The sequence below is a fragment of the Euprymna scolopes genome, chromosome 43, assembly GCF_053919585.1.
Source record: "Euprymna scolopes isolate OS-2025 chromosome 43, ASM5391958v1, whole genome shotgun sequence".
In the NCBI taxonomy this organism is placed as follows: Eukaryota; Metazoa; Mollusca; class Cephalopoda; order Sepiida; family Sepiolidae; genus Euprymna; species Euprymna scolopes.
In genome coordinates, this window is record NC_136524.1 from 20,376,987 (window position 1) to 20,389,732 (window position 12,746).

At 32.4% G+C, this 12,746-nt stretch overlaps 1 protein-coding gene across 5 annotated transcripts in view; it reads left to right on the forward strand.

The window, feature by feature from the left end:
- Positions 1–12,746, forward strand: part of LOC145268223 (palmitoyltransferase ZDHHC20-A-like) — a 226,821-nt gene that overhangs the window by 99,003 nt on the left and 115,072 nt on the right. For all 5 annotated transcript variants that reach the window (XR_013864861.1, XM_080123528.1, XM_080123530.1 and 2 more), the window contains exons 6-7: positions 10,272–10,304; positions 11,930–12,050. Coding sequence is in view for 4 of the 5 variants with exons in the window: in XM_080123528.1 (XP_079979654.1) it covers positions 10,272–10,304; positions 11,930–12,050 (154 nt within the window). In the remaining variant the exon portion in view is untranslated. The remainder of the gene's footprint in view (positions 1–10,271; positions 10,305–11,929; positions 12,051–12,746) is intronic.

Here is a 12,746-nt window from a genome sequence, read left to right on the forward strand (position 1 = left end):
AATCATTCAGAGAAAAAGTAATCACTAAATAAATTTATTAATCAATTTTATTGAAAACTCCGCTATCGTTTATCAAGAATCTTTTTAATTTCATTTTTTGTTGGTTGTTTTTCGGAGGGAGATATAGTTTTACCCCCCCCCCCTCTCTAAATTATATTTTAAAAAATATTAAAATTTGGGTTTGTATTACTGTACACATAGATTCGAAAAAGTAGTTAAAAAAAAAGCAAATATATAACAAATAAATGTTATCAAAGGCAAGATAAGTTGGGTTACCCGATAAGTTACTTTTCTACCAAACTGGATATAATTCTCGTGTTTTTATTCAATTTAACATGTTTATTCAGCTCGAAAAACATGCAGTGTTTACCGATGTATTGGAAAATTCAAAATGGCGGCCGACTCTCTCTTAAACACGGTAAGTTCGGGAAAAGGTGTTATAAATAATAAACTATACAAAATACTGTTAAAAAACAACCGAATATATGTCAACTTATGTCACAGTAACATATATTGAGCGAGTTTCTAACAGTATTTTGTCTAGTTTATTATTTATAATACCTTTTCAATATATGTTACCGTGACATAACTTGACATATATTCGGTGGTTTTTTAATAGTATTTTGTCTAGTTTATTATTTATAACACCTTTTCCCAAACTTACCATGTTAAAGAGAGAGTCGGCCGCCATTTTGAATTTTCCAATACATCGGTAAACACTGTATGCTTTTCGAGCTGAATAAACATGTTAAATTAAATAAAAACACGAAAATTATATCCAGTTTGGTAGAAAAGTAATTTATCTTGCCTTTGATAACATTTATTTGTTATATATTTGTTTTTTGACAACTTTTTCGAATCTATGTGTACAGTAATACAAACCCGAACGAGAAATAATGTCCGGTATATCACATCTTAGGGGTCTTGATAATCGCTAAAAAATAGAAAATTAAAGAAATTACTGAGGGAGATTTGGTTTTAAAAAGAAAATAATAAATTTTAATATTTTTTAAAATATAATTTAGAGAGAGGGAGAGAGAGTGGGGGGGGGTTAAAACTATATCTCCCTCCGAAAAACAACCAACAAAAAATGAAATTAAAAAGATTCTTGATGAACGATAGCGGGATTTTCAAGAAAATTGATTAATAAATTTATTTAGTGATTACTTTTTCTCTTAATGATTGATTTTAGAATTTCGAAGTAAAAATTAAAAAAATTACAAATTAGTTAACGAGAGATTGTTAGCACATGGCATCTCTCACGCCAAAAAAATATTTCGTTTTTAATTTATTAGTTAATTTTTGCAAAATTTGACAGGACGACAATAAATATTGATACTTGATAAAATTTTAATTTTAAATAACGCATGAGTGCATTTGGTATGAGAGAAAACAAAAACATAACAACAAAAAAACTATCATAATTAAAAAACAAAAAAGTAACGAAAAATCGAATCGCTCCCTGTTTTTTTTAATTTTTTGGTTTTGTTTTTAATTATTGTTTTTATGACTCCAAAAAATATCGTTAAAATAAGAAACAAAAAATTGTAATTAACTTTGTATGAACATAATAAACGCTTTAAAAGAAGTGAAACCACTAAGAACTTAGCCAGTTAGGTAGAAAACGGACACTTAGAAAATCGATTTTATTTAAAAAAAAAAAAAAAAAAAAAAAAGAAAACATTAAACAAGTAAAAATATTTTAAAGAAATATTGGGGGGGGGGGGGCTATAGTCTATTTTAAAAAATAATATCTCCTTCAAGAATGATCATAAAATGTGTTTTCAATCAATATTTATTCAATAAGGGACCAGTTTTCCTATCTAGCGAAAGAGGACGAGTTTTCCCGAGACGAGTTTTCCCGAGACGAGTTTTCCGGGCACCTGGTCACGTACATCATACAGATTTTTCTGTGGGTAGTGTTTTCCATGTTAGAAGCATTGATTGAATCTTAAATTGAAACGTGAAATACGTTTGAAAGCCAAATTACAACACAATATTATGAAAATAAACAAGTATTACTTGTTTAAAATTTTGGAGTTTTACTCCTTTGTCAGAATTTTTTTTTTTTATTCTTCCTCGCCATGATAAGCTGAAGAAAACAAGAAGTTAATGGAGAGTCTGTGTGTTCTTATCTGTGGTATTGTTTTTGAAATGTTGGAAGAATGCATTTGGCAACACGATTTGAAGTTCAGGATAGTGTTTTCTATGTTAAAAGTGCGTTGTCTAATCACGTTGTCAAACACATTCTTCTGGCATTTCAGAAACATGTGAAGTCTTTATTAACTTTTTTGCTTCTTCCTTCAACTTAAAAAATTGCGTTGTAATTTGGCTTTCCAACATATATCATACATATTTCAATTAAAAATTTTTTATTTTTTTTTTTTTTAGGAGAATTCTGGACAAGAACCAAAAACTACTACTGTTGTTCCCTCAAAATTAATCACTCTTACTCTCTTCCTCACTAAGACAAACAGAAAATAGATTGTTTAAACATGAGTATACAACATATTCTGTCAAAAATAACATTGTTTCATTTTACAAACAAATCAATTAAGCACTGGAAAAAAATTATTAGATAATATTTAGTATTGAAAACTAGTAGCAGCGGTTGACACTGTTATATTACAAAACGGATGCAAAAAAGGACAAATGAAAGGTTTAGTTCAAATTTTATCAAAAGTTTAACCGATCATGGAAGAAACCGTTTACTTTGTCAGGAATGCTGGTCAGCTGTTGAACAAGACGGCGTCGATCAACTGATGTTGTCAGGCTGTGCTGGTGGCGGTGACGGGAATGTTTGTCAACTGCTTCAGATGAGGATGGCGGCTGTGGCAATGGTGAAGGGAGAGTAGTCTAGATAGCTGATCAGAGGTTGTTAACAGTTGGCTGCTGCTGGTGGTGAGTCGCCCAAGCTAGCTGCTGTCGCTAGTAGTATTAGGTGAGTTGATGCTGACTGACTGACTACTGCTACTGCTGGCTTAAGCTGCTGGTATTAACAATACACATGAAAAAATTGAAATAGCTTAAAATATTTCAATATTGGTATACATAGAAAGAGCTTGATGAGCTAAGAAAGAATCTTTTTAAATTTTAAAAATCTGATTAAAATTAAGGAAGTTATGATTATTTTTGTGCCTCACACGTTTGGATATTTTTCCATCTTTAAGACCATATGCGTTTTGTCACATTTTTTACACTACTTTTTCAGTAAAAATGTCATAACTTTGTTTAAAACACAAGACTAAGCAATAAAATTTACCATATGAGTGTACTTTTGTACAAGGAATCAGAATATGCGACTGAAAATCTCCAAAAGTTCATGGTTTCCAAATAATCTGCAGTAAATGTGCATAAATATGCTGCAATTCCTTAAAATTCCATGTATCCATAAACAGAAAAGTTGGAGAACTCAAAGTTGAATTGTAATGTGCTTTATGTACAAAAAACTTGAATCTAAACATAGGACCATTTAAAAATGAATATATTGCAATATTTCTTTGGTATTATTGTAGATTAACACCTGTTTAACCCCACCCAACCCCTTTTGACCACCCCTCCAAAATGTGATTCTACCTTTTTAGGCAATTATGTATGAAATGCCATGAAAAACTTTAATGAAAGATAAACAAATTATTTTAGAATTTAATGTGAAATAATTCCCCATTACAGGTCATTCTAGTGTTTTAGGGCAGTTCGGACTTTGAATTAATTGTAGGGCTAAGGAAAATTATGTGCGAACATATTGAAGACTTGACAGAAACAAAAACAATATTAGAGGGGGGGGCGGTTAGGTTCACAAAAATTTAATGTAAAATAATTCACCATTTCCAGCATTTTAGGACAGTTAACCAATTTATTTTTTTATGTGCATTTTTCTTTAAGGAAGGATCTATTTTTTGTTTGTTTTAGACGCTTGGATGTGGCTTACAGAGGTATTTTGTTGGGGGGGCCACTCGAACTTGTTAGGGTTAGGAGGAGACTTGCCACACATAACTTTAGTGGGTGGGTTGCTAACAGTATTTTGTTTTACTATTTATTTTTAAGTCATTATCAAGACTTCAAATATTTAAGTGTCAACTGACATTTGTCTTGTTCTCAGGAAATGCTCAACAGTCAACACTATTTGTGCATTTGTATTACTTGCCATAAAGGTACGAAAAAGTTGTCCAAAAAATAAAAAAAAAATAAAATTATAACAAATGTTATGCAAAGCATGTTTTTATTTAATGTAACATGTTTATTCAGCTCGAAAAACTTACAGTGCTTACCGATGTATTGGAAAGTTAAAAATGGCGGCCGACTATCTCTTTCACACGATAAGTTTGGGAAAATGAGTTAAAAATAAAAAACTAGACAAAATACTGTTAAAAACCCACCGAATATATATCCGCCTATATCACGGTAACATATATTGAGCAAGTTTCTAACAGTATTTTGTCTGCTTTTTGATTTATAACTCATTTTCCCAAACTTACCGCCTCAAAGAGAGCCAGTTGCTATTTTAAATTTTCAAATACATCTGTAAACACTGTTTTTCGAGCTGAATAAACATGTTACATCAAATATAAACACTAAAAACATATCCAGTTAGGTAGAAAAGTAACTTATCTTGCCTTTGATAACATTTATTTGTTATATATTTGTTTTTTGACAACTTTTTCAAATCGAGATTTTCATACATCTTTTGATTTTGAAAAAAACATTTGTGGATGTTCGCAGTAAAACATTGTTTTAATTCCCTGTTCAAAACTAATGCAATGAATAAAAGTGCATTCAGGCTATATATCTACAAAAGTTTACTTTGTTTTTTTAACCATGTTTTTAAATTTGACCAGAAATGTGAGAAATTATAATGGATTCAAATGCCGAATTCGTTGGGATTGTTGTTATTATACATTCTGAAAACCGAATAGTTCTAAACTAATGTTATTCTGATAACAAAATAGCTCTAATTAAAACATATAAGAACATTTATATTCATATTTTCATGTTTTTCTTAATTCGTTTGTGAATAAAAATTAAAGAACGCATGTTGTTTATACTGTGCTATGACTAATACTACAACTGCTGCAGTGCTGCTGCTGCTACTAATACTAACTTAATTTGACCAAACTCGAAAAATAAGCATTTTTTTCGAGTAGGTCCTTTTAAATTATTATCAATTACTGCGGTCCTACTCAACATAGAATAATACTTTTAATTAATAAAGATAGTAAAAAGAATGATTTATTTACTAGTGAGTGTCCGATGAAATTTTTTTCAAAATGTTCAATACTCGTCATATTAAAGTCTTATTTTTAACACAATGAAAAAAGAAATGGTCAAAAATATTTCGGACACTTGACAGTATTAAGATTAATACCTCTTCTGATTGGTTCCCAAATTTCATAATGAAATTCTTCATACAATCATGGTACGAGCCTTTAGAAAACAGGGAGGGTCATTATAAAACCTTACCGAAAACGCCATTTTATGACGTTCACATTTTTATCACTTTATTTGCTTAAAACTCTTAAAATATATAATGTACATTCATATTTATTAATTCATTTGAAAGTTTATTCATTTCCGAACAAAACAGTAGTAATTTGAAGACTTGAAGTGCTTTGATTTGAAAAATATGGCTATTAGTAGAACTACCTTGAAATCTGTAATTATCCAAAGTGCTTTTTTCATCTGTATGTATTACTATTGGTATCTAGTTGATCATTCTTGGCTGACTGCTGCTGCTGGCGGACGAACCTCGCTGCTTGACGAGCTGGGGTGATCTGTCTGCTTGTTGAAAAAGCAGTCATATTTATACTCATGTTGAGGACATAGTTGTAGACATAAATATTTCCCATGCCGTTTTCATTTTAAATTTGTGTTTGTTTTTTTTATATTTTAATGTACAGTAGGGAGTCATCTGTTTGGGGTTTATATCCATATGTCATATCAAATTGAAGCTGAGAAAGTTGTGAATATTTTCTAGTAAGAATTGTACTAGTACAGTGTTATATGGGATAATTATTTGTGCTTATATACTGCCGGAGATGCGTCGGCTGTGATGTTTGTATTTTGAATTTTGATTTTTTTTCTTTTGATGGACGGCTTCCTTTAGCAGTTTTCTTTGTTGAGGTGAGTTGCAAGTTATGTCGTTGATGTGGGCATATAAAGAAATAGGCTTTGGTGTTGTGTATGTTTGGTGTGGTCATTTGTGTTGTGTTGACGAACAGGGTTTGTCTTAGCATCACCATGTAGTCACCATCACTGCTCTTTCTGATTTCTGTTTTATTTACGTAAATATGGAGAGATATGTGATATAACACTGCCCCCCTCATCCCCCAGATCTCCATCATATTTACATGCTGAAGTCTCTGAAGTGTGTGGGGAGTTATCCCCTTGTCGTTCTTGCTGGGATTTTCCTGGGTTGGTCGATTTGTGAGGGTGGCGTCTGGTTCTCCTCGAAGTTGTATGTGGTATTGTTCAAAGGATGTTGTTTGTCGATATTGCAACTTGGGGGGTGGAAAATGGGCAAAAAGGTGAGATGGACGTGGAGCTATGAGTCAGATATGGGCCCGGTGTATCCAGATTGTGGTGCCGTTTTCGTCTTGTACTTGACACATGATGTTTGTTTCTGTGTTTGTGAAGTTTCCTATCCATTGCAGGTGGGATGATTGGGCTGTGGCTGATTGTGGTTGGTGGAGTAACACCTTGTCTCCTACTTGGAGTGGGTTCTTGTGGGTGAATTGGTTTGTGTTGTTCTCCATTCTGTGATCGGCTTCATCATTAGCCAAGGCGACAAGGTGGTGAATCCGTCTTAGCAGGGCATTCACTTGTATGCCGTATGCTCCTGTGTCGTTGCTCCTGATTTCCTTTCTGTGAAGTGTCAGCAGGCCGATGTTGGGGTGATGACCTGAGATTGTAATGCGGGGAGACACTGGTTGCTTTGTTGGTTGTGGTGTTCATGGATGAAATAATGGATTCAAGAACATCTGTCCATTCGCAGTTTCTGTCTGAACATGACATGTAGGGGGCGTTCTTCATTGTCCGGTGCTGTCTTTCTATGTTCTCTGAGCTTTGTGGACACCATGGACAATGGAGCTCCTGGGTGTTGGACATCTGTTTGCAGAACTGTCAGTAGACTTCTTCTGTGAAGTGTGTGCCGGCAGGAATGGTGGAGTTGGTGTGGTAGGCAAAGAATGCATCACTGATACATTTTTGTGTGAGGGCATTCTGTGGTCTGTGCATCTTGGGGACGAGTTGTAGGCTGTTGACGTCACCGATGCACCACAATGGGACGTAAATATGTAGGTTGGATTCATTCAGCGTGAATGTTTTTCCTGCCAGGTTGGTGTTGCTCAGAGTCTTGGTTTTCTTGTGTGTAGCCTCTGCTGAGCATATCAGCCCATACATTGCACTTGCCCTCTATGTATTCAGGAAGAATTTGTAGCACGATATCTCCTCCTGCCATCTTCATATTTTTGCATTGTTGAATTCCTGTTGGTCTAGGTGTGGGAGTGATCTGTGGTCTGTGAAGATGATGAAACGGCGGTTGTGTAAGAAATAGTTGAATTTCAATATCACCCAGTTCATGGCATATGCTTCACGTTCCATTGTGGACCAATTCTGTTCCGTGGAATTGAATGTACAGGATGTGACTATGATGATGTTCTTCCCGTTGTTTGTCTCTTGCATTAGGATAGCCCCACATGCGACTTTGCTGGCGTCTGTAGTGAGTGTGAATGGCTTGGAGAAGTCGGGAAATGAGATGACTATTCAGTGAAATGGCTAGTTGACCTTGTTGAGCTCATGTATGAGGGCCATGAGTTTCGAGAACATGCTTGGCTTGACTTGTTTGTGTAGACGTCTGATAACCAGATATGTTCTGACACTACATTAACCAGATTACTTAGATAAATATTTTTACAGTTTTAACAAAAGGGCTACAGGGCTACAATAATATCGCGGGGTCTCTGTTCATGCTGAACATCCACAGAATGGCGTCGGCAATATATTACATACCATACAAAAGATGCTGTTGTGGGATTTCTACAGGTTCCACTAGTTTACATGATTTTTGGTGTAGATATTATTTTTTTCAGTCACATACAGATTTTCCTTATTTTTTGTTTTTCATGGACAAGCACACAATGTTCTTTTTTTTTGTTTTTGCTGGAGATGGGGCATCCTACCAAATGCCAAACATTCATCTGTTATTTTAGAGACTCCAACCAAGAGATCTTTGTTGCTTTCTAACTACTCCTTAAAAGTGCAATTATGTGTTTCCAAGATTATCAGCAGTCAATATAATCAATAATGAAGCAGTCAATATAATCAATAATGAAGCAGTCAATATAATCAATAATGAAGCAGTCAATATAATCAATAATGAAGCAGTCAATATAATCAATAATGAAGCAGTCAATATAATCAATAATGAAGCAGTCAATATAATCAATAATGAAGCAGTCAATATAATCAATAATGAAGCAGTCAATATAATCAATAATGAAGCAGTCAATATAATCAATAATGAAGCAGTCAATATAATCAATAATGAAGCAGTCAATATAATCAATAATGAAGCAGTCAATATAATCAATAATGAAGCAGTCAATATAATCAATAATGAAGCAGTCAATATAATCAATAATGAAGCAGTCAATATAATCAATAATGAAGCAGTCAATATAATCAATAATGAAGCAGTCAGTATAATCAATAATGAAGCAGTCAATATAATCAATAATGAAGCTTGCTGGTGCTACCAAATAAGGCTGCCTGAAGATATTGGATCTCTGAGATGAAATGTACCTAACATTGATGCTTTTTCTGCAAAATAAAAACAAAAACCGTTTCCCCTTTTACCTTCTTCCCATTTCTCCTTTCTCTATCTGCCCCATTTCCTGATTGGTTTCCTAACTTTAAATATACCAAGTATTAATATTATAAACCTTTTCCTGCTCCCATTGCAAAACTCATTCATGCTCTGCAGGGCAGAGAACAAAAACAATAAAATCCACTATAAAACAACCAAACTAAACACTACAAACTAGCGGTTGAAGATAGAAAGAACTTGAAGAATAAAAACTTTCTACAAAATAACTGGATGCAACATGAATACTATTTCCAAAATAACTGGATTCGGCATTAAATAACCCGAAAAGGGTTGATATGCTGTAAAACAAAACAACCAAATTATTGAAGTTTGACAAACTCATTAGTCCTTAAGAGTTGCTTCTTTCTCTTTATAAATAATGACTCATTATATTTTTAAAAAAGTAAGCTGTTAAATATCACAAATGATAAGCATATCAAAGAGCCTATCTGTATGAGCCAGGTATGTCTTAAAATGGAGTAATGTTGCCACATCTGGGCAGGAGCTGCTTGGCGAGGCTTATCCAGCTTTGATAGAGTTCCAAATCGGCATCAAAATCAAGGAGGTAATGCCCTTTTCTCTTCCTTACAACCTCTTTCCTATGCAAGAGATGTTGTGAGCCTCTCTCTGCTCTATTATTTTCATGGCAAGTGCTCGACTGAATTTCAATCTATGGTTCTCCCTTGCCAAACTTTCACAGAAAACACTTGACTAGCTACAACCAGTATATGCGATTTCTCCTAGTCTTTAACTGTATCTAAATCTAAAAGCAGATTCCATGTACAAAGTTTCTTTCTCAGAACTGCCCGCCTGTGGTATACTGTTCCACTGATCTACTTCCCAGTTGAATACAACATGGTAACCATCAAACCCAATGTAAACAAGTTCTTGTTGAGCCGTCCCCATAAATAATCAAATTCTACAGAATCTACACCATTAACGATTACTGCACTACCACTTTACATTCATTAACCCTTATCCTTGAGTGGCCTTTGGGCCTTGAAAAGTGGTGACTCCCAAGTAAAACAAAAAAAAAACTCTGACAACCAAATTTAGCTGATGGCCTTTTCATGGCAGAAATGTTTGGAAGAGATAAGAGGAGGAGGAAATGGTGAATTACTGGCACCTTCAAACTAGTTTGTTTTTGACTCACAGATCTCGTTAGTCATATATTACTGATTGTCTAGGAAAGTGTGTATTTGTTATATTGTTTTTCATTTTTAACCAAACATATAAACATACAGGCAACTGTTTTTTTTTTGTTTTTTTTTATATAGTTTTGAGGTTTGTTTTCATGTTTTTTTTGGTTTTTTAAAGAAATTTGTCTGTCTTAAATATTGTTATATTTTATAGCTGATAGTTTCTTTTTCTTATTTTATATTCATGTTTCTTTAAATTTTATTTTCAGTTGTGTTCTAAAGATGGATCATCATTGTCCTTGGTATGTTGATCTCCAACAACATTTTTAATGATTCTTTTGTTATGTTATAAATTTAGCAAGTTATCAAAGTCATATCTGAAAATATCTTTTAATTACAAAGCTGTACTCCTATTCAATTAATTTAAAACCAATAAAAAGATTAACTTATTAAAATAATTGATTTTATAGTCATTAAACTTTATATAAAGTATTCAGCTTTTCAGTTTATTTGAAACAAAAAAAAAATGAAATATTTAAGTATTCATGACTATCCTATAAAAAAATATTGTAGATGATTACATGTCTTGCTCAGTATTTGTCTTGAATAAACACGATAACAGTGCACTGAAAAATAACATACACTAAGAATATAATATTGATATAGATTGTTTTTGTTAATATTATAAAATCAATATTGGAGATTTTTCCATTTTTTTAAAATGTTTTTAAAGATGCACAATGATTTAAATAGTTTAATCTATAAGCTATAAATAAGTCTCAGCCATTGAAAGAATTGGTATTTTATGTAAACAAAGAAAAATGGTTGAAAATGGTAGTTGTCCAGAAAGAATTGCCCCTATATTGAAAAACAAAAAATCTGTCACGGAACAAAAAAAAATCATATTCCAAAAATCATGTAAATTGATCAAGGAGTTTATATGTAATCATTTTTTTTTTTTTATTTTAAGTGATTAATGGTAAATCATAGCCATTACAAGACTGAAAATAAAAAAAATCTTGGAAGTTCGAATTGAGTTATCTCTCTTTGTTTATTCAAAATGGAGCGTGACATTTTATCCTTGCTTCCTTATAAAATTTAAAACTATTTGATCAATTTACATGATTTGGGGAATATGACATTTTCATTCCATCATGGATACATCATACAGATTGTTTTGTTTTTTTACAAGGGTCGTTCCAACAGTAAAACTTTTTTTTAACCTAAAAAAGTGGATGAGCACTGAAGACAGAAGTGGTACCATTAAAACAAGCAACCTCTTGTGCTCCAAAGTTTAGTTTTCTACATAGTCATTGCACTTTTGCCAGGAATTCAATAATGTATCTCTATGACAAGGGTTGCTTTTTTAGTTTCACACCGTCAATATCCGCAACAGAGAGATGAAACTTTCAGGTCATAAATGCATAAGTTCAGTCATCATAACAATTCAATTTTCTTTGTCAGAACTGCCTGCCTGTGGAACACTGTTCTGTTGGCCTGCTTCCCAGTTGAATGCAACATGGTAGTTTTCAAATCCTATTAAAACAAGTTCTTGTTGAGCTGTCCCCATAAATAATCAAAATCTACCCAATTTGCACCATTAACTACACTACCACTCATTAACCCTTATCATCAAATGGCCTTCGGGCCTTGATAAGTGGTGACTCCCAAGTAGAATAAAAAAAAATTTCATTCTCTCGTGATTCATTCAGGCAAAAAAAAAAAAAATAATAAAATAAGCATTACTTTTGGAACATTCCTTGCTATATTTAATGGGAATTCTGGACAAGATGCAAGAATGGTAAACCAAATTCTGTGTCTATCAATAATTCTATATTTAATGATTAAGATATGGATTTTGTTTCTTAGAGATTTATATACATTATTTTTGGATCTTTTAAAATATCTTCACATTTTTTTATTTCAGGGTAAACAATTGTGTGGGATTTACGAATTACAAATATTTTGTGCTGTTTCTTGGGTACTCCCTCTTGTATTGTTTATATATTGCTGCAACATCTCTACAATATTTCATTGAGTTTTGGACAGTGAGTATTTGATTATTTTCTTAATAATTTTCATTGACATATTTCTCATTCTCCTACTTGTACTTTGCTTTAAAACTTATTTCAGAACTTAGAATTTTTATTTTAAACTTTAAAAGCATCTTCTGTGAAGTTTCTTTTTGTTACATTTTTCAATTTTCACGTAAATTTTCTTCTGGATTTTGGCTGAATACATCAACAAAACAGTGTAGATGAGAAATATTTTTTAATCAGAAGACTGTCTTTTGTTGTAAGGCAGGCCTAAATTGTTTTCATAATTACTGTTTTGTTGGTCTCTCATCACCATTCCATGTTATCTTTTTTAGGCACATTATAAAATTGTACAAACCAAAATAAAATTATCACTGAATAGATGTTTTGATTCTTTTCCAGAATTCCCTCTATATTAAAAAAAACAAAAATAAAGAAAAATCTATATGATGTATGTACTCTTAACAAAATTAAAATATATTCCAAAAATCATGCAAATTGATCAAGTGGTTTTATTTTTTATAATAAAAAAAATCATTTTTAAACGATTGATAATTCATAGGTATTACAATATAAATTTCCCAAGTTTAAATTATTAAGTTATCTCTTTTTGTTTCTTGAGATCGTTTTCAAAATGGCAGACAAGGCAGTCACTCCTCATTTATATATAAAATTTGATTTTCTTATGTAAAAATAAAACTACTGAAT